A 23,630-nucleotide genomic window follows, 5' to 3' on the forward strand; every position below is an offset into this window, starting at 1 on the left:
CACCTGCCAACACTTGCAGAGAAACCTTCAGAAATTGCTAAAACAAATCCCTTAACACCTCCTCGGGGGCCCCTGAAGGGCTGCAGGCTCCAGATTTTGTGTCACATGGCTTTGCCCTCCCAGATCTAAGTTGTCCCCCCCCAAAGCCCCCTGACCACCCCCTCCACCCTGCATGCTATGCCCGGCTGCTGAGCTCCTTTAGCATTACAGCACTCTATACTGTTCATCCTCTGCAGGACTAAAATCACATTCCTTTACAACACCGCCAGTTAGCCATGATCTGCACAGGGTGTATCTGCCTACTGCAACTACACTGCCATTCCGACCAGAGAATTTCACGGGTCAGAAGGGCAACATAAAAGCCAGATACACCCTGTGAAGACTGACACACTGTGTGTAAAGGAATGTAATTTCAGCCCTGTGTAGTGTGGGGGGGGCTGTATACAGTGCTGGGATGGGAAAGGAGCTCTGCCAAGTGACCTGCCAGGGGTCCCTGTCCTCTGATTCTCCAGCGGTGATCCCTGTCCTCTGATTCTCCAGCAGTAATCTCTGTCCTCTGATTCTCCAGCGGTAATCCCTGTCCTCTGATGTAGGGAGGAACTCTGGGAACTCAAAACTCTTAAGCCACTTTGAGTATCTTGGCGTGTATCTGCACACGAGTATCTGCACACATGTTGGAAGTAGTGGGGGGGCCCAGGTCAACTTTTGCATCGGGGCCCACAAGCTTAAAAATAAGCCTCTGGGTTGTATCCCAATGAAAAATAAGACCAGTGCTCTAGAAACCCAAATACTTCCCTCTTACACCATGTCTTTAGCCATGCATATAGTCCCCTAATCTCCTCCTGCCTTTCCTGTGTTGCATTTGGCACAGGCAATATTCCAGAGATTATCACCTTGGAGGTCCTTCCCTTCAACTTGCAGTCTAGTTCTTTTAAAATGATTCTTGAAGAGCTTCCAACTTCTATGTATTCTGTCATAGGTCTCAACATGGACCAAGACAGCTGGGTCACGCCCAGCTCCTCCCAGTAACTTATCAACCTGGTCCACCACAATTCCGAACCCTTGCTCCAGGGAGACAGTAAACCATTAGGTTGAGGTGAACCTGACAAAAAATGATTCTATCAGTCCTTCTGATTATACAATCTCCTATTACTACTAATTGTCCAGGCATTTCTGCACTACCCTACCCACCCCTACTAGATGTACTAGTCTCCCGACTGTTCAGGGTAGCAGTGACATCTAGGGCTGCCACCTCTGAGTTTGCCACCTACACATCCTCAGCCAGCTTGGTAAATATGTTTGGGTGCTTAAACACAGGACTGGTCTTCCTCTTCTGTGAGCCCCTACCACTCCCTCTAACTACATTAACCCATCTTCCTATCCATACAATAACGTAGGCAAAAGCAAGGTCATGGTTTGAGCTGGAGAGAGTAACAGATGAGCAGACCAGGAACAGAAGGATCAGGCAGAAGTATAGTCTAAGTACAAGCTGGGATCAGTGCAAGTGTATGTCAGGAGCAGGTGAAGACAAACCAGGTCAGTAAAAGGTAGTCAAGCACAAAGTCACAGATCACAGATTCACATGTAATGCTGTAGACAACCACAAAAAGAATACAAGATCAGTGCTAATTTTAATTGGATCAGCTAGCAATTGAGGAAAAACACAACACCCTCTAGGGAAAAAGACAAAACAAAAATTGTAGCGTTAATAGACTACACACAAAACAACTGATGATCAATACAGTGCAGTGCAGAAAAAGTCCTATTTAGAGTCATAATACTCTTATGGTAGAAATGGCCACTCACCAGACAGAAGAAAACAGCTTGCATGTAAAACACACAGAAAGCCCCTATGTGGATCTTCAGAGGGAACCCACTGTTCTTTAATGTGTGATTGCATCACATTTCCTCCATAGAGTAAAATTCAAAAGAAAAAAACGCTGTAGACAAGACATCACTAGCTGTGCAGCTGATCAATTTAAATTGCCCGTCTGGAGCAAGCATTAGTAATAGGTGTAAGCACACTTATGTACCTTGCCTATTTGAGCATGTGCACAGCTGCTAGCCAGCCTTTGCTTTGTACGGATATTCGCAATACGCACCATTCTGCATACTGGCATTATCTTGCTGACCTTCTTGACATCAAGCGAAACAGAGACTAATGCCGTGTACACACGGGCAGACTTTTCAACCGAACTTGTCCGCCGGACAATCTGACCGTGTGTGGGCTTCATCGGACTTCGGACTGACCTTTTCGGTCGAAAATTAGATGGACTTTAGATTTGAAACATGTTTCAAATCTTCCTGACGGAACTCCGTCAGAACCAGTTCCTATCGGGAAAACCGTTCATCTGTATGCTGGTCCAACGGACCAAATACGACGCAAGGGCAGCTACAGCACCTGCCCGTGGGAATGTTTCCAGCGCGATCCTATCACACTGGTTCTCGGCGACAGGGTATTGTACATCTCATGCTCGCTGCAATAAGAAAAACACATTTTCCTATTGCAGCGTGCGCGTGAAAGAAGCGACAATGTCCCTTAGGTCTGGTATGGAATTTAAGGGGAACTCCCTACGTTGAAAAAACGGCGTGGGGGTCCCCCCAAAATCCATACCAGACCCTTATCCGAGCACGCAGCCCAACCGGTCAGGAAAGGGGGTGGGGACAAGCGAGCGCCCCCCCTCCTGAACCATACCAGGCTGCATGCCCTCAACATGGGAGGTGGGTGCTTTGGGGAAGGGGGGCGCCCTGCGGCCCCCCCACCCCAAAGCACCTTGTCCCCATGTTGATGAGGACAAGGGCTCTTCCCGAGAACCCTGGCCATTGGTTGTCGGGGTCTGCGGGCAAGGGGGTTATCAGAATCCGGCCACCCGCCCTATGTGAATAAGTATGGGGTACATCGTACCCCTACCCATTCACCTGGGGGAAAAAAGTGTCAATAAAAAAACACACTAGGCAGGTTTTTGAATTAATTTATTAGGCAGCTCTGGGGGTCTCTTCCGACTCCTCCGCTCTCCTGCTTCTTCTCCCGCTCTCCGGTTCTTCTCCCGGTTCTTCTCCCACTCTCCAGTTCTTCTGCCACTCTCCGGTTCTTCTGCCGGGCTCCTCCGCTATTTTCTGCTCTTTTGCCGCTCTTTTGCTAGCTTTGGCCCGGTCTTCTCCATCGTCTCCTTCCCTGTTCTCTTCTTCCGATGTTGACACGACGCTCTCTCCCGCTGTAATACCGCGTGAGCGGTGCGCAACGACTTATATAGGCATGGGGAGTGGTCACCATGTGATGTCACCCGGTGACCCCGCTCCTTATGATGTCACAGTCCCATCATGCCCCTGGACTGTGACGTCATGAGGGGTGGGGTCACCGGATGACATCACCCGGTGACCACACCCATGCCTATATAAGTCATTGCACACCGCTCACATGGCATTACAGTGGGAGAGAGCGTCATGTCAACATCGGAAGAAGAGAACAGGGAAGGAGATGAAGGAGAAGACCAGGCCAACACTAGCAAAAAAGCGGCAAAAGAACAGAAGATAGCGGAGGAGCCCGGCAGAAGAACCGGAGAGCAGCAGAAGAACCGAAGAGCAAGAGAAGAACCGGAAAGCGTGAGAAGAGGTCGGAGAGCAGGAGAAGAAGCAGGAGAGAGCAGAGGAGTCGGAAGAGACCTCTGGAGCTGCCTAATAAATTACTTCAAAAACCTGTCTAGTGTGTTTTTTTATTGACATTTTTTTCCCCCAGGTGAATAGGTAGGGGTACGATGTACCCCATACTCATTCACATAGGGTGGGGGGCCGGGATCTGGGGGGCCCCCTTATTAAAGGGGGCTCCTGGATTCCGATAAGCCCCCCGCCCACAGACCCTGACAACCAATGGCCAGGGTTGTCGGGAAGAGGTCCTTGTCCTCATCAACATGGGGACAAGGTGCTTTGGGGTGGGGGGGCCACAGGGTGCCCCTCTTCCTCAAAGCACCCACCCCCCCATGTTGAGGGCATGCGGCCTGGTACGGTTCAGGGTTGACTCGCTCGTCCCCACCCCCTTTCCTGACTGGCCGGGCTGCATGCTCTGATAAGGGTCTGGTATGGATTTTGGGGGGACCCCCATGCCGTTTTCTCAGCGTAGGGGATTCTCCTTAAAATCCATACCAGACCTAAGGGCCTGGTATGCTCTTAGAGGGGAACCCATGCCGGTTTTTTAATTTAAAATTTGGTGTGGAGTTCCCCCTCAAGATTCATACCAAACACAGTGCCTGGTATTGGTGGGGATCCAAGTCGGATCCCCGCACCAGTGTGAACCTGGCCTTAATGTCAGCAATGCTTGTCGCTCATTGGGAAAGGAAAAAGAGGCACCTGGCTCCTCTCTGACACGTTGTGTCACTAACACATGACTTTCTCTTTGAGAGGAGCCAGGTGCCGCTGTTTCTGGGTATGGCCGAACCCGGAAGCATCCGTTTCTACTGCTGCTAGTACTTATTTTTTATGTAAGTTACTGCGTGTTTTTTGTTACAAATAAATTTTAATACTACACTATGGAGCTACTTTTCTTCTTCCATCATTCATCCGCTGGCACTCATTGAGTGTGGGAGAGTGCAACTGCGAACTGGATATTGAGTGCCCCGTGTGCTGTGACTACAACCGGATTCCCTATCAATCATCGGTTCTTGCTCGATTTGGCCCATTGGGGGCCGCTGCTACAGGTGAGAGGCTGGGGGAAATAGTCATCGCACTCCAGATCATGGTTGGATGAATTTCATCTGTTTGAGACACTTTTTATCACAGCGATTGGTTCTTGCACTTCCACTTTCCTTTATTATTATTATCAGAAGATCGGATCCTGCTGCTATTGGGAGTCGCACCGCACTATATATTGGACTGCACTTGTCACTTTTTTTGGCCACTTGTTAGTGTGTTTGGGACTTATATCACACACATTAATGTGTCACAATTTTCTTTTTTTTTTTTTTGGCACATTGTTATTAATATTTTTTCACTTATTCTGAATGAGCTTTTGGATTCATTCCTTATTTCTCACTGCACTTTATATTTATTCCCTATTGCACTTTATATTTGTTCTATTGTTTTATATTGTGCTGTAGAATGGATGGATTTTATTTCAATCATCATTACACCTGATTGCACTTTATGATTCATTGATTTTTATTGTGCTCTATAATTTATTGATCACTTATCTATCAACATTGCACTTGATTTTATTTGCTCAGTTTATTCAGGGTGAGTTAGCACCACATATTTTATATTTTTATTATGCTCTAGTAGCACAAGCCCCATTAACTTATTTTCCCACAACACCCTGGAAACACCCAGGAAGTATAAATTCAACAGCTTCCCTTTCTCAGAAGCTCAGAAAAGCCATATCTGATGAGACAGAGGTAGCTGGTAAAGTGATCTTAAGTCAGGTGAGTGATTCTCCACCATCAGAACAGTGTGCAACCAACCGGTTGGAGCCCTTCTCTGGTTGCTTCCAAAGTATGCTAGTTCCAGTGGAGTGGCACATTGATCCCTCAAGGGTTTCAATGCAATGGAAAAAAACTGATATTCTATATACCCTAAATATCTCTCTAGGTGTATGTCTGTGATACAAGAGCTACTGTGGAAGCTAAAGTAATGGCTTTAATAAATTGAGCAGCCGGATGGGGGTGTGCCAATTTCTCTATGGCAAATGGTGAGGGTGGTTAAATGGTCCTGACAATGGGAAGGGCTTACAACTTGAGTATACATACAAAGCCATATAATTAGTACAGGTGTCAGGTGTATGTAATGTACACAGTGCAGGGGTCAGAAGTATACGCAGCCCAGCACACCTTATGATTCATTTCACCACCACCTTATGCATACTGCAGTAATATCTCCTATTCACCTATACTGTATGTGCACACATACATAAACACTGTTTTATATATATACACACACACACAAACTGATATACCTACATACATGTATACAGAGATACATACAGTAAATAAACACAACTCCTTTGACATGGCTGGTTGTACCTATCCCCAGAGACAACATGTTAAGCAGCAACAGGCAACAGAGAGACATGACTGATACCCAGAGCACTAGGCAATAGATGCAAGGTGGTTGCCTGGCCTGACACCCATGCCATGGACACTTTGGGTTTAACCCTAAATATTTATGCCTCTGTATTTTGATGTCCATTAGATGGTGCTCCATGTACCACAGCTTCAGATAGTTTATACCTTGCCCCAATGTATTTTACCTTATAAACCTACCCACCCCAACATAGTAATCAAAAACTTATCTTGCAATCATCCAGCTTTACCTTGTCTTGGAGCTCTCTCAAGAGAAAGGACACTGGCTGACCATGGAGATTTCCTGATGAGGTAGTCAGTGGTGTGTTGATGTCCGCATGTGCATCGACCCAAATTACACATAGATCTGAACAGTGTTGGGCATGACCGCTAATAGTGCCAAGCGCCAAGCTGCAATATTAACACAGATTAAAATACATTTAGAACAATAACAGAACACTGCAATTAAGTTCTGATACAAAATCTCACATATCAATATTGTACTATACTGTAACACAATGTCCCCTTAAAATACGGGTATTCATTTGTGCAGTTTTCCTGCTTGCTGTCTTAGAGACCAAAGCAGTCTCACAATTGAGTAAGGCATAGGCAAGCTGAAGGCTAATTTAGCAACTTTGGGGGCATTTCAAACTTATTTTACCTAGCAAGAGGAGGTATCTCTGTTTTGAAAGGATTTGGTATGAGAGAATCTGAAAAGGGAATAAAATATGATTAAGGAAGTGAATTGTAGTTTAACAGTCTATAAAAGTGTCAGAGTTGTTTAGACTTGATGTGAACCTAAAGCTGGCCATACATGGGCTAAATGAGAAAAAAAACAATCGACCCACAGATGCTTGAGTATCCTATTAGGATGACTGCCTGATAGGATGTGGTCACTGTTCAGTTCATGTCATTATTTTTCCATCCACAGCAGTGTCACCCATGGCTTGAATTTTTGCTAATTCAGTAAAATATTTAGCCAAAATTTGTCCATCTAGTTTAACCAAGTCCATCTAGTTAAACCAATTAAAGGCAAAAAAAACCAGCATAGCATGATCCAATTTGCTAGAGCAAGGGAAAAAATTCCTTCCTGATCCCTTGCTTGGCATAGCAGGCTATAATTAAGCTTATGATCTACCAAAACCCAATAATCCTTCTCCACTATGGATTCCCCCAGTTGTACTCCCCCTAGTATATATGATGCATGCATAATCTTAGCCCCCAAGTGCATAACTTTACATTTATCAACATAAAACCTCATTTGCCACACAGTTGCCCAATTAAATAGTGCATTGAGGTCTACTTGTAAGTTGGAGACATCTTGTAAGGGCATTATTCCACGCCATAGCTTGATGTTTTTCTGCAAACACTGAAATGGTACTTTAATCCTAGACCCTATATAATTTATAAAGATAATAAAAAGGGTCCCAACACTGAAGCTTGGGGTACACCACCAATAAGCTTAGACCATTCAGAGTAAGAACCATTAACCACTACTCTCTGAATTTGTTTTTTTTAGCCATCTATCCATTTACAAACTGACCTTTAAAAACGTGTAGACTTTAGCTTACACATTAGCCGCGTGTGGGGAACTGTGGCAAACGCTTTTGAAAAATCCAAGTACACCACGTCCACAGCCATCCCTCTGTCCAAGGTTTTTCTTACCCCCCCATAAAAATAAATCAGGTTTGTTTGACAACTTTTGTCTTTCATGAATCCATGCTGTCTGTTGCTTAAAATATTTTTTTCCCCAGCAAGAACTCATCTATGTGATCTTTTATTAAACTCTCCGGTATCTTCCCGACTATAGAAGCTAAACGAATGGGTCTATAGTTACTTGGTAAAGACTTTGATCCCTTTTTAAATGTGGGCACCACATTGGCCCTATGCCAATCCAGTGGTACCATTTCAGTCACTAACGAGTCCCTAAAAATTAGAAACATGGCTTTGAAATAACAGCGCTCAGTTATTTTAGGATCCGTGGGTGGATGCCATCTAGTCCAGGTGCTTTATTCACCTTTATTCTGTCTAAATATTTTTAGACCTTATCACTTTTGAGCCATTGTGGATCATTTGGGGCTGTATCAATACCATCCCCATTATGGACATAAGCTCTCCCATGCTCCTTTGTATACACAGAGCTGAAGAAAGTGTTTAAGAAATTTACCTTCTCTTTGTCCCCAGTCACTCACTCTAGATTATTTTGTAAAGGGCCTACATGCTCAGACCTGACTTTTTTACCATTAATATATTTGAAGAATTGTTTGGGGTTTGTCTTAATATCTTTTGCAATCTGTCATTCGTTTTGAATTGTTGCGTCCTTTATTTCCTTTTTACATATTCTGTTATATTCTTTGTAACATTTAAACAATAATAGTGTTCCTTCATTTTTATATTTTTTAAAAGCTCTTTTCTTATTATTTATAGCTTATTTTTTTTTTTGGCCGTGAGCCACATAGGTTTTAGTTTTTAGCCTTTTTACGTATTGCCTGTGGGAATATACTTTGCAGTGAGTTCCCATACAGTCTTTTTGAACAATTCCCATTTCTGTTCTATGTTCATCAATGCCAATATTCCCTCCCAGTGTAAATCTTGGAGAGCATCCCTCATCCTTGGAAAATTTGCTCTCTTTAAGTTAAGTGCTTTTATCTTTATCGTATGTGTTTGTTGCTTACAACTAATAATAAATTAAATCATGTTTTGGTCACTACTACCCAGATGTTCTTTTATATGAATATTAGTAATAAGCTCTGCATAGTTTGAGATTACCAGGTCCAGCAGAGCGTCATTCCTAGTCGGGGCCTCAATAAACTGGACCATGAAATTGTCTTCTGATAGGTTTATAAATTTTTGCCCTTTAACTGTCTCAGCAGTGCCATTACTCCAGTCAATTTCCATGTAGTTAAAATCCCTCATTATTATCACTGTCCCAGCCTTTGCAGCCCTTTCCATCTGTGCAAGGAGCTCAGTCTCTACCTCCTCTTTAACACTGGGAAGTCTATAACAAACTCCAATGATGACCTTTTTTAGGATGCACACCCATGTACAGTTCCACCCATAATGCTTCAGACTCATCACACTCTCCATCAACTAGGTTCTCTTTCACACTCACTTTGAGATTACTTCTCACATAGGGACAGACACCACCAGCCCTTCATTTTACTGTGAAGTCTTACTGCTGAGGGCTGCGTATATTGCCTGTTCCTGCTCCAGTTTGCCAGTATCCGAACTAAACTGGAGCAGGGATTTAAAAAGTGAAGCAGGCGCAAAATAAAGAATAATGTGATATGGGTTGTGGGGGTAGAATGGGCGTGTGGCAGGAAGTAAAATGGACAGAGCTGATGGAATCTGGGAGTAGTTGTGGGTGTAGCAAAGAAGTATGTTTATTATGCTGACCAGTGGAAAGCTGCCTGCCTGCCACCGTCAACTGTTTTATTACTGCCACCATTTGTAATATAGCACAGCAGTATCAGAATGTAATTTTAAGTTTTGAAGTATTTGTATCTATTTACTCTGCTCAGTCTCACCTTTTACATTTTACAGAAACTTTGGAGACTTGATTGTGTTTGTGTGCAATACAATTTATTTGAGTGTTTATTTTTTTACAGAAAATATCTGTACAGGAAGCCAATGATAAGTCCTGGACAGTGTCATCTTAATAGCAACATGGGCCCCGGGCAAAGTGATGTATTGGGGCCCCTACCAGGGTGATGGTGACCTGTGGCGAAAAAGTGGGCGTGGCTAAATTATGCTACATATAGACCTGGACGTCCCACCCTCTCTAAAAACACTTCCCCCTTTATACGCTGACCCCGATTTCAACCTGTACACACTGCTCCCACTCCTTTTTACACTATCCCCCTCCCTGTACACACTGCCCCTTGTTATAAATGCTTCTCCCAGATGGTGGCCTAAATATATGTATGTCTGTACACAGTACTGGGCAAATAGGAGGGCGCAGTACAGGGTGAGCAGGAGGGAACAGTGCAGTTGGGTAGGAGGGCACAGTATAGTGGGCGAGCAGAAGTGCGCAGTACAGGGCAGGCAGGTGGGCACAGTACCAGCAGGCAAGTGGGTGCAGTACAGGGTGGCAAGAGGGTGCAGTACAGGGCGGGCAGGAGGGCATAGTACAGAAAGGCAGGAGGGCACCATATAGGTTTGGCAGGAGGTTACAGTACAAGGGGCAGGAGGGCACAGTACAGGGGGCAGGAGATTGCAGTACAGAGGGGGCAGGAGGGCGCAGTACAGGGGGGGAAGGAGGGCACAGTAAAGGGCGGGAAGGTGGGCCAAGTACAGGGGGGCAGGTGAGCACAGTACAGGGTGGCAAGAGTATGCAGTACAGGGCATACAGGAAGGCAGGAGGGCATCATCCAGGGTGGGTAGGAAGTTGCAGTACAAGGGGCAGGAGGGCGCAGTACAGGGGGCAGGAGATTGCAGTACAGGGAGGCAGGAGGGTTCACTACAGGGCGAGCAGGAGGGCACAGTACAGGGGGGAAAGAGTGCACAGTACAGGGTGAGCAGAAGGGTGCAGTACGGGGCGGGCAGATGGGCCCAGTACAAGTAAGCAGGGAGGCCCAGTACAGTGGGGAAGGAGGGCACAATACAGAGTGAGCAGAATTGTGCAAGTACAGGGCGGGCAGTTGGGCGCAGTACAAGTAAGCAAGAAGGTGCAGTACAGGGGGGCAGGTGGGTGCAGTGCAGGGTGGCAAGAGGGTGTAGTACAGAGCAGGCAGGCAGGAGGGAGCAGTACAGGAAGGCAGGAGGGCACAGTACAGGGGAGCAGGAGATTTCAGTACGTGGGGCAGGAGGGTGCAGTACAGGGGGGGCAGCAGGGCTCAGTACAAGGGGGCAGGAGAGCACAGTACAAGGGGCAGGAGGGCACAATACAGGGGTCACTGCTGGCAGTGCACTGGGCAGAGCTCTTTCTTCCATAACAGAAATCTGATTCCCTTAAACACAACCAAGATATTCACAATGTATAGCAGGCTACTGTATTTAATTCTGACCTGTACAAATTCCCTGGTCATAACGGCAGCTCAGCTGCAGTAGCCAGCTATACATTGTGCACATCTTGGCTTTGTGTAGGAATCAGATTTCTGTTATGTGCTGTGTGGGGAAGAGGAGATCTTAGTGCCTGTGCTCAGGCTGTGTACCATACAGAGATGGGAGACTGCCGGCACAGCATCGGGGGGGGTGGAGGGCTTTAGGGGGCCCAGCACCCTCACTAGATCTGGCCATGATCTTACCACTGGTGCTTCTTGTGTGGGCGGGATGTGTACTGCTCCGATCCCCACTGGCCCTCCTATTTAACCCATGTGATTAGAGCAGTACACATCCCACCCACACAAGCAGCAGGAGTAGTAAAATGCAAAGTGGCAGAGGAGCGCTGGAGACTGCAGGGGGTGCCCCATACAACTGGGGCCCTTGGTCCTGGAAGGGTGTTATTTTTCACCTATTTCTGTGCTATGGTCCCTTTGCGGGGAGAAGTTTTTGTGTACTCAAAGGTTCTCACCCACACAGGGTTCCAAGGAGAACAGTTCAATCATAAAGGAGGGGACTGACTTACAGTTCTCTCCACATTGGTAATTTCCTATTTGGGATCTTGAATTTTGGAGGTTCAGAGAATTATTCGGGTGGGAAAGAACCTCCACCCCTGATTAAGGGGACTCTGGGCCTGAAAGGGTTAGGCTCTAGATATGTGTGGTTCGTTTTGTTCTGAATTTAAATTCGAATGTATCCGAATTTCTGAATACAACAGAACTTCAACTAATCCAAAATAAAAATTAACGAAATAAATTAAATTAATTTGTTTCATTTGGATGTTTGAAGCATCCGAATAAAACATATAGCTGTTTATTAAGGAGCGGGGCGGTCTCCCGGCCGCTGCGTCCTTGACAACAAATGACACCTCTGTTGTCATTGGGATTCCCCGCTGACAGCAGAATATAAACAAACCAGTGCCGGCTTTAAAAAAAAATTTGAATGAATGGGTACATTGTACCCTTACACATTCACCAAAAAAGGGTAAAAAATAAATAAAAATACAGAGACCGTTTTTGACAAGTTTTTTATTAAAAAACAAAAACAATGTCCCCTGAAGTAAATCCAGCATCAATCACGATAAATGCTGCCGCCAACCCAAAAAAAATATTTTAAAAATTAGCTCTGCACCTGTCGCTTGCCTCCCATTGTCTGACATTTCTGGTTCCCACTGATGTTAAATAAACAAAGGGGTGAAGTCTCCAGTTTATTTAGCGTCACTAGGCACCCGTTGACTGACAGCACCAGTTAATATAGAAAGGAGCGGGTTCACCTGTCATCGGTGAACCCGTCCCTTTGTTTATTTAACGCCGGTGGGAACCGGAAATGTCAGACATTGGGAGGCAAGCGTTGGGCATGGAGCTTTTTTTTTTGTCGGGCCGTCTGTGGCGTTCATCATGATTGACGCCGGATTTACTTCGGAGGACATTGTGTTTGTTTTTTACTAAAGGACTTGTCAAAAACTATTTCTGAGTCTTTATTTATTTTTGACACTTTTTTGGTGAATGTGTTGTGTATCCCATACTCATATTCATATAGGGGGGTCTTCTAGATTCCGATAACCCCCCCTTCAGACCCCCACAACCACAGCCCAGGATAGTGGGTAAGAGGCCCTTATCCCTACCGCAAAGCAACCCCCATGTTGAGAGTATGTGGCCTGGTATGGTTCAGGAGGAGGGGGGTGTCTTCGCTTGTCCACCCCCCCCCCTGCTGACCTGCCGGGCTGCATGCTCAAGTAGGGCCTGGTATGGATTTGGGAAACCCCCACATTTTTTTGTTTGTTTTTTTATAATTTATGCTGGCACTTGTTTTCTTTATATTATGCTGTCATCGGCTGTTAGGGATGCAGCAGCCCGCTCATTAACAACCAGCTATTCCTCACACAGAATACGGATCAGATCAATATTTTGATTCAATATGAATTAAACAAAATGAAACAAATTCTAAAAACTAATCAAACAAAATTAGTAACATAATAAATAAATCTATCCTAAACAAAACAAAACAAATTTTCCCATTCTCCATGTGTCTATTAAGCTCCCCTCCAGGAAGCAGTACTTAAAACAGGAAGCTCCTAGTGCTGGGTGTGGAGTAGAAGGAGTTTTGGAGAGGAGACACCTGGTTGTGTGCTGCTTGTCTGCTGGAAACTGCTAAAACAGCTTAAAGTGGTTTTAAAGCCTTAGCCCGGGTTCACACCTATGCGAATTAGATGCGGCTTACACCGCATCTAATTCGCAGGACATTTTAAAATACATTCATATGAATGCATCTGGTTCACATATGTGCGTTGCATTCGCACTGCGCATTGCACAAAAAACGTGTGCGTTTTTTGGGCATTGCGGTGCGAACTACAAGCCTATTATCTCCTATGGGAACGCATCTGATTCGCAGATGCATTGCGTTCTGAACAAGGATTTTCTCTTTCTCCTCACTACACCTCCCCCTCTCCCCCCCCCTCCCTCCCCCTCTCCCTGCTCTCTAATCCTGAGCAAAAACGCAATGAATCCGTTGAACAGGAGATTGTTATCTCCCCAGTGAAACCTGAGCTTCAATTCGCACCGCACATGTGTGAAACCAGGCTTAAGGTTTTTCATCTTAATGCATTCTATACACTGAGGTGAAAAACCTTCTGTGCTGCAGATGCCCGATGTGCACGAGTGCAGCGGCTCCCAGCGCTGTCTCTCTCCTCATTGAACAGATTGATAGTCTGTCAATCAAATCTAGTGACACGGGAGCTGGGGGCGGGGCTTCGTGCAGTAGAGAACTGGCTTTAAACCCAAAAGACTTCACTGCCGGTTTCCCTTAAATCGAAAATTCGAAAATCGGCTGTGATGCCGACATCGCGGGCTCCCTGGACAGGTAAGTGTCTATATATTAAAAGTCAGCAGCTACAGTATTTGTTGGATACCAGTGGCTTGCCAGTTTACAGGTGCAAATCAGCTGCTACTCAGTGCTGTGGTTTTGGCTGTAAACCTGCTGACGGCTGTGGGCCAAGCACAACACAGAAATCTGTGTGTTTGTAAACACAACACACAGGATCTAGCTGGTTCATTCTCCCTGGTCACAGTTACCATTCAGAACTGAGATCAAAGAGAGATCCAGCAGCAGTAAAAACATCACACATACACTTGTTAGGCACACTGTTAACCCCTTGATTGCCCTCCTGATCACCCCTGTCACCCAGCCAGTGTCAATAGTACAGTACTGATCACTGTATTAGTGTCACTAGTGATGTCAGATAGTGCCAGTCCCTGATTGCCCGCTACACTATCACAGTAACACTATGTCTCACCATCATTACTAGTATAGAGTCTGTCCTGGTCACGGTCATGTAGTGATATAGTATAGTGGGTAGATAATTAATTAGTCTTTATTATAGTCTTCCGCAGCAACCCAATTCTTCCAGAGAGATGCACTTTATTGACTTCCAACACAGAACAAAGTCTTGCAACAGATGATAAAATCCAACAAATATGAGTAAATATGACAATGCTAGTAAATATATTAGCCTACAGAGTCCCATGTTTCTAGACCTGTGCCTTCATAATCACAGAGTGAGTGAACAGACTGAACACCATGTTATATCCCCTATACACTGAATGGCTGAGCAATTTGATTGGCCGTTTCCATTTAGGCCTTTTATCTGCTTCTATCTTTCAGAGTGACAGACAATGACCCCTAGCCGTAAACAGCTGTAGTCATAAACTGCCCTAATTTGGATTCTTGCATATTAACATTAACATAGCCCAGAGTCACTATCTATCCCCTTCGAAATGTGGAGTAAATTTTGTTGGTCATTTCCCCTTTGATCAACAAGTCCCCTTTGATATGTGTAATTAGATTAACAGATACCACCTTAACACCCTTTTGATGTGTAGAATGGACTTGTCCTGGAATGCGTACATCCCTAATCTGTATTCTTGCATATTAACATCAACAAGTCCCCTTTGCCAACTCAACCATTGTCAACTGAAATCTGGCCTGGTCAATTTTGTACTGTATGTGTACATATATATAATAATAATATAAAATCCCACATAAATCTACCAACATATTACAACAGGTCAAAACTATACTAGTGTCTCCAATAGTATAGTGTTCCCAAATGTGTTAGCAAAATCACATCACTGCCAGCACTTGTGTTTATGCCCCCCACCCTCAGACAAGTGCAGTGTCAGTATAATTTTTCCATTCACTGCCACCTGATACATTGTCTGCAAAACCACAGTTTTAGCAAGATCAGGCCTGATCTCTGCTAGCACTAGCAGTTAATTTTATTTCTAGCGTAGCATGCAAGCAGTTCCTGATTGCTAGCCAGGAACTCTTTTTCCCATATTTGCCACTAAGTGCATGTAAAGTTAGTGCCCAAAATGTCCAAAAATGTTACAGTAGTAAGGAGTAGGGATAGGCTGTCTATTCAACGCGAACATCGACTGTTTGATCATTCAACGAAGATCGAACGTTATGGGCCGTTCGCGCCAAATTCGAGCGGCACGTCACGGCCCATAATGCACTGCGTCATCGTAGTGCATTGCTGGCTGATTGGCCAAGCATGCACTGTTACCCGCATGCTTTGGCCAATCACAGCGCCGTCAGCGAAGAGAGCCATAATTGGCCAAAGGCAGGGTGCCTTTGGCCAATTATGGCTCAGGGGGTTAAGGCCACGGCCCACACTATATAAGGCTGCCTGCACGTCGGCCGTGTGTAGTGTGTTGGTGGCGTTGTTAAGAGAGAGACAGAGACAGAGAGACAGAGAGAGGCAGAGAGAGTGTCATTCATTTAGTTTGAGCAGACAGGCGATTCAATTAGCTGCAGTGTATATTTAGTATATATATATGCACCCCGGTTTTGTAATATATATATATATATATATATATATATATATATACACACTGTATACAGTTTAGCTAGATCTCACTGCAGACCGTTTCTGCTGTACTGTTTCTATATATATACAGTCAGTCTAGTATATTAATATATCCACTGCATACAGTTTAGCTAGATCTCACTGCAGACCGTTTCTGCTGTACTGTTTCTAATATACTTTAGGCAGGCAGTCGATTCAGTTAGCTGCAGTGTATTTCATATATATATATATATATATATATATATATATATATATATACAGTCAGTCTAGTATATATATATATATATATATATATATATATATATATATATATATATATATATATATATACACACTGTATACAGTTTAGCTAGATCTCACTGCAGACCGTTCCTGGTGTACTGTTGCTAATATACTTCAGGCAGGCAGGCGATACTGTTAGCTTCAGTGTATTTAGTATATATATACATCCCAGCTTTGTATATATATATATATATATATATATACTGTATACAGTTTATCTCACTGCAGACCATTCCTGGTGTACTGTTTCTAATATACTTCAGGCAGGCAGTTGATTCAGCCAGCTGCAGTGCATTATATATATATATACAGGCTTGTATATAGTCTAGCCAAGCCTATACCTGACTGTAGGCCATTCCTGGAGTACGTGTTCAAAGACACTTTCAGACAGGTGACTCAGTGAGCTGCAGTTCATATAATATATATCTCTAGCAAAGCCTATACCTGATTGTAGGCCATTCCTGGAGTGCGTGTTTAAAGAAACTTTCAGGCAGGCAGGCAGGTGACTCAGCGAGCTGCAGTTCATAAAATATATATCCACTGGATTATAGTCCAGCCAAGCCTATACTTGACTGTAGGCCATTCGTGGAGTGCGTGTTCAAAGACACTTTCAGGCAGGCAGGCAGGTGACTCAGTGAGCTGCAGTTCATAAAATATATATCCACTGCATTGTAGTCCAGCCAAGCCTATACCTGACTGTTTCAAGTCCTGAGCTACTAGCCAGACCCCAAGGGTTACTCGCCACCAGTTGCCCCACCCAAACCCGCCCCACAACACGCCCCGCCCCTAAACACGCCCTGCTCCACCCCTAAACACGCCCTCATAAATTATCTCATTAAATGACAGCCTGTGTCCACCATGCACCATGCAGCCTGTGTCCACCATGCAGCCTTTGTCCACCATGCACCATGCAGCCTGTGTCCACCATGCAGCTTGTGTCCACCATCCACCATGCTGCCTGTGCCCATCATCCACCATGCAGCCTGTGTCCTCCATCCACCCTGTGCCCACCATGCAGCTTGTGCCCACCATGCACCCTGTGCCAACATGCAGCCTATCTGTGCAGGGGAGGAGAGGAACAGGAGAGCGGTCCGGTTGTTCAGAGCACAGCGCAGGGAACACAGCGATAACAACTTTCATTTCAATTACCATGTTCCCGCAGCTCAACGTCATATAAAGCCCGCCCCCTGGCTGGGGAACTTTGATTAACAGATCACCAGTCCTGAGATTGGACGTATGATCTGTCTATCAAAGTCCCGGGACCAGGTGGCGGGGCTGTATCTGACAGCGAGCGGTGGGGAACACGGCAATTGAAAGCTGTTATCGCTGTGTTCCCTGCGTTGCACCCTGAACATCCGGGCCACTCTCTCTCTCCCATCTGTGATCGCTGGGAGAAGGACTCCCATTCCACCCAGGCTGCTGGCGGTGCTCGCCCCCCTCCCCACTCCAGGCAGCCCTTCCTCGCCAGCCCTCAAAATGCACTTGCAAAATGCAAGCAGGCGAGTGCAATTTTTGAAGGCTGTATGTATATATATATATATATATATATATATATATATATATAGTCTAGCCAAGCCTATACCTGACTGTAGGCCATTCCTGGAGTGCGTGGGGTGCGTGTTCAAAGACACTTTCAGCCAGGCAGGCAGGCAGGTGACTCAGTGAGCTGCAGTTCATAAAATATACATCCACTGCATTGTAGTCCAGCCAAGCCTATACCTGACTGTAGGCCATTCCTGGAGTACGTGTTCAAAGACACTTTCAGGCAGTTGACTCAGTGAGCTGCAGTTCATATAATATATATCCACTGCATTGTAGTCCATCCAAGCCTATACCTGACTGTAGGGCATTCCTGGAGTACGTGTTCAAAGACACTTTCAGGCAGGTGACTCAGTGAGCTGCAGTTCATTTAATATATATATATATATATATATATATATATATATATACATATATATATATATATACATATATATACATATATATACATATATACACATATATACATATATATACATATATATACATATATATATATATACATATATATACATATATATACATATATACATATATATACATATATATACATATATACATATATATACATATATATACATATATATATATATATATATATATATATATATACATATATATGTTTATATATATATATATGTATATATATACATATATATGTTTATATATATATATATATATATATGTATATATATATATATATATATATATATATATATATATATATATATATGTATATATATATATATATATATATATATATATATATATATATATATATATATATATATATATATATATATATATATATATACACAGGCTTGCATATACAGTGGGAATGGAAAGGAGGATATTTTATATATTTACAGTGGGGATGGAAAGTATTCAGACCCCCTTAAATTTTGCACTCTTTCTTATATTGCAGTCATTTGCTAAAATAATTTAAGTTCATTTTTTTCCTCATTAATGTACACACAGCACCCCATATTGACGGAAAAACACAGAATTGTTGACATTTTTGCAGATTTATTAAAAAAGAAAAACTGAAATATCACATGGTCCTAAGTATTCAGACTCTTTGCCCAGTATTTAGTAGAAGCACCCTTTTGATCTAATACAGCCATGAGTCTTTTTGGGAAAGATGCAACAAGTTTTTTACACCTGGATTTGGGGATCATCTGCCATTCCTCCTTGCAGATCCTCTCCAGTTCTGTCAGGTTGGATGGTAAACATTGGTGGACAGCCATTTTTAGGTCTCTCCAGAAATGCTCAATTGGGTTTAAGTCAGGGCTCTGGCTGGGCCATTCAAGAACAGTCACGGAGCTGTTGTGAAGCTTGTTATTTTAGCTGTGTGCTTAGGGTCATTGTCTTGTTGGAAGGTAAACCTTCGGTCCAGTCTGAGGTCCTGAGCACTCTGGAGACGGTTTTTGTCCAGGATATCCCTGTACTTGGCCGCATTCATCTTTCCCTCGATTGTATCCTGTCCCAGCTGGAAAAACCCCCACAGCATGAGCTGCCACGACCATGCTTTGCTGTTGGGACTGTATTAGACAGGTGATGAGCAGTGCCTGGTTTTCTCCACACATACCGCTTAGATTAAAGGCCAAAAAGTTCTATCTTGGTCTCATCAGACCAGAGAATCTTATTTCTCACCATCTTGGAGGCCTTCAGGTGGTTTTTTTTAGCAAACTCCATGCGGGCTTTCATGTGTCTTGCTCTGAGGAGAGGCTTCCGTCGGCCACTCTGCCATGAAGCCCCGACTGGTGGAGGGCTGTAGTGATGGTTGACTTTCTACAACTTTCTCCCATCTCTCAACTGCATCTCTGGAGCCCAGCCACAGTGATCTTTGGGTTACCTCTCTCAACAAGGCTCTTCTCCCCCGATAGCAAAGTTTGGCTGGACGGTCAGCTCTAGGAAGGGTTCTGGTCGTCCCAAACGTCTTCCATTTAAGGATTATGGAGGCCACTGTGCTCTTAGGAACCTTAAGTGCAGCAGAAATTTTTTTGTAACCTTGGCCAGATCTGTGCCTTGCCACAATTCTGTCTCTGAGCTCTTCGGGCAGTTCCTTTGACCTCATGATTCTCATTTGCTCTGACATGCACTGTGAGCTGTAAGGTCTTATATAGACAGGTATGTGGCTTTCCTAATCAAGTCCAGTCTGTCAATATGGGGTGCTGTGTGTACATTAATGAATGTACTTAAATGATTTTAGCAAATGGTTGCAATAGAGTGAAAAATTTAAGGGGGTCTGAATAATTCCACTGTATTCCACTGTATTTAACAGCAAGGCTCTTTCCTGCGCTCAACAAGAGTATCTGTGAGGGATTGCAGTGTTGTGGCACCACCATCACTGCCTAAGGCCCAATTTGTATGCCCCTGTTTAACAGGGGCGTGTAATTACAACTTTTGATCTAATATTTCACAGCAGGGCCTGTTCCTGCGCTCAACAAAAGTATCTGTGAGGCTTTACAGTGTTCTGCCACCACCACCACCGCCTAAGGCCCAATTTTTCTGCCCCTGTTTAACAGGGGCATGTAATTACAATTCTTGATATAATAACAGCAGGGCCCGTTCCAGCGCCCGCCAAGAGTAACTGTGAGAGCTTACAGTGTTCTGGTACCACCAACACCTAAGGCCCAATTTTCCGCAGAGTGTATAGGGCAGGCCATATAGTATATACAGGCTGTCCCCTATTTTCAAAAATCCGACTTACAAACGACTCCTACTTACAAACGGAGGGAGACAACAGGAAGTGAGAGGAAATCTACTCCTAGGAAGGAAAATTCTCTCCTGTAAGTGTTAATATGGGAAAAAGGTGTCTCCTCCACTGATTTATCATCAATCCTTGTTTCCCTTAAAACCCCCACATTTTCAAAATCCAATTGTCATTGGGACAGAAAGTGAGGTGAAATCTTCTGAACAGGGGCACAGACAGCAAAACAAATGTTACAGGGGTGATAATATCCATACAAGACCCAAAGGGCCTGGTAATGGGCTGGGGGGGTACCCATGCCATTTGTCTCACTGATTTTCATTCATATTGCCAGGACCCGACATTACATTAAAGCCTCAAGCAGTTTTAAATGACTTTTATTCCTTTAGAAATGTAATTTTGTGCAGGGACTGTTCTAAGCACGGGAAACATGCGCCACTTTACAGACATACTATTGACACCCCCAGCTACGATATTTAAAGGAATATTTCACTTTTATTTTTTCACTTTAAGCATCATTAAAATCACTGCTCCTGAAAAAACGTCAGTTTTTAAAACTTTTTTTCCATTGATACATGTCCCCTGGGGCAGCACCTGGGCCCCCAAACCCTTTTTAGGACAATAACTTGCATATTAGCCTTTAAAATTCGCACTTTTGATTTTTCATGTTCGAGTCCCATAGACTTTTAACGGTGTTCGAATGTTCGTGCAAATGGGGGTGTTTGGCCCATCCCTAGTTAGGAGCCATACAGGATTCTGAGCATGACAGATGAGACTGAAGGGCAGACCTCACTGTCAAAATCTGGCTCAGAATAGGAATCTGTAGTAAGCTGCGGCGCCCTCACAGCTAGCTCAGATGACGGTGAAGAGGTTCTTGCTAAACCATGCATACCCAACCCCATGTTTTTGAAGTGCTAGAAACACATAATTATGCTCAGATGAAGCAGGGCACAAGTATTAGCGCTGCACTCGTTTTTGTTGATCTGGCAGTACCAGCAGTGTAGTACATCCTGGCCTTTTAGACACCAGCACTGCAGTATTTCATGTTGTCAAGTGTCAAGCACCAGCAGTACAGTACTGAGCTGACTAGCACTAGCAGCGTAAGGCAACCACAGCCATCAAGAATTCGAGCACAGGCCCCTACAGCCCATAATGTCCTTCCAGAGGTGATAGCAATCCCTAATTGGCTGCCCCCAGATTCAGCGACACCAGCTATGCCCTCTATTCACAGCCCAGCCCAGCCCGGGCCTCAGGTGGAAACAACCAATTTATCAATGCCTCTTGCCTTTTTAGAGCTAATTTTCACCGAAGACCTTTATAAGTTGATTGTGGACCAAAGTAACATTTATGCCCAGCCCTACTATGCCCAGTACATCGCCACTAACCCAAATGTATACTTTGCCAGGGCATGCAAGTGCAAATGTATCATGGTTGACAAATGTAAAACTTTTTTGGGCCTAACCCTTAACATGGACATTACAAAAAAGAATGGATTGCGGTCATATTGGTCCACTGATCCAATTCATCATAATCGCATGTTCTCTGCTACAATGGCCAGGAAAAGATACAAGATAATAATGTGTAGTACTACCCCCGCAGGAGACGCTGGTGATTCTTGGTTATCTCCCACCCTGCACAGCCAGACACATGCATTTCTTAATCATTCCTGAGACAAGAAGCAGTCCTTGCAGCTTTAGGTTTTTTTTGTTTTTTTTTTAGGGGAATTGAACTTGGATGGGGTAGGGTTATTATGGGACGCCCATTTGATCAGTAGAACTCTTCAGGGACACAACCTATATACATCCGATATATACACACTCCTCTTCTTCTACCTCCAGCACAAACTTGCTTGTAGAACTGCAACACCCAGGACCACCAATCACTGATATTTGGATCCAGCAAAATCTCAGTTAGATCCTTGTGAATGCCCTTTGCAGGCAGGAACCCGGGGCCCCTTTTGGTATAGCAGAAATAGAGGTCTTTGGTGCTAGCTGTCCTCTCCTGTGGCTACTGCTCCCAGTACCACCTCCTCAGGCACCACCAGCCCGCCTGGCTGCAGCTGCCCCTTTCACTAGCCCTCCTGGCTACTTCTCCACGGTCCTCCCAGGCTGAGTCTTTATCCATCCTAGACTGCTTGCACCCAGGCATTCAGGCATGCCTCTCAGTCCTCTAACTGCAACACTCACCAGTCCACGTGGCTGTCTTTTTCCCTGGAGATTTGCCCGGCAGTGTTCTCCAGCTGTCCTCTCCTTGCTCCCATGCCTCCTGGTCAGGATCCCTCCGTGTCTCATGAGAGGGGGTCCCTTCTGCACCTGAGCCCAGGCCTGGGTTCACCCCCCCGCCAGACTGGGGAGCTACTCTTAACAGCCTCCGACAGCCTAACACTCCATCTCCATCTTCCATCCGAACTCCACACTCCCCCTGCTGGGCTGACCCCGAGTATGAGGGGGTCTGACCCCTGCCAGACCTTCTGTTGGGGATTGGTCAGGGCCCTCAGAATACTCCAGCTAACTCCTCCTAGACTCCTTCTAACTGCTTCTGGAACCTTCTCCAAGTTTCCAGCAAGCAGGGAGGAGTTACCAGAGAAACTGTTGCTGAATCATCCAGCCTACCTGAGTCTCTCACCCAACCCAGAAAAACACATAGGCTTAGCTGCCAGCCAAACCTGAAAATGTACTTACACTAACACAAAAAAACATCCTACTCTAGCACTCTAGCCATGCTAGGGGGTGATACAAATGCATTTTATGCATTTCAGTTACAATAACCTTTGTCATCCCTGAGGTGACCCTGACTATGATTGGCTCCACAAAATTCGACCCCTCATAAATTAGCAGTCCCAGAAATTTGCAGACGTGTATACGCCCCAACAGGGCATCTGCAGAGACGAGTTTCTTGTACATTTTAGTGGCAGGCTTGCAATCAAGCAATATCTCCCCACTAAGAATGCCAGATATGGAATACAATTTTTTAAGCTGTGTGAGAGGGCCACTGGCTATACATAACACTTTAGAACTGATGAGGGAAAAGATGGAAAAATGGAGCAAATGGAGCCTCCGGATGCCCAGACTAGATGGGGAGCGGTAGCAAGTGTGTTGTTGTCATCCTTGTACAATATAGAAGCTGTGTACTCCACAACGGT

General features: G+C 44.6%; 1 protein-coding gene across 2 annotated transcripts in view; it reads right to left on the reverse strand.

Annotated features, from left to right (window-relative positions):
* The window catches only part of ARG2 (arginase 2), a 1,243,303-nt gene that overhangs the window by 865,653 nt on the left and 354,020 nt on the right, over positions 1-23,630 (reverse strand). For both annotated transcript variants that reach the window (XM_073610731.1, XM_073610732.1), the window contains exon 4: positions 6,299-6,458. In XM_073610731.1, the coding sequence (XP_073466832.1) occupies positions 6,299-6,458 (160 nt within the window). The remainder of the gene's footprint in view (positions 1-6,298; positions 6,459-23,630) is intronic.

The sequence above is a fragment of the Aquarana catesbeiana genome, linkage group LG13 (genome assembly GCF_042186555.1).
Source record: "Aquarana catesbeiana isolate 2022-GZ linkage group LG13, ASM4218655v1, whole genome shotgun sequence".
Taxonomy (NCBI): domain Eukaryota; kingdom Metazoa; phylum Chordata; class Amphibia; order Anura; family Ranidae; genus Aquarana; species Aquarana catesbeiana.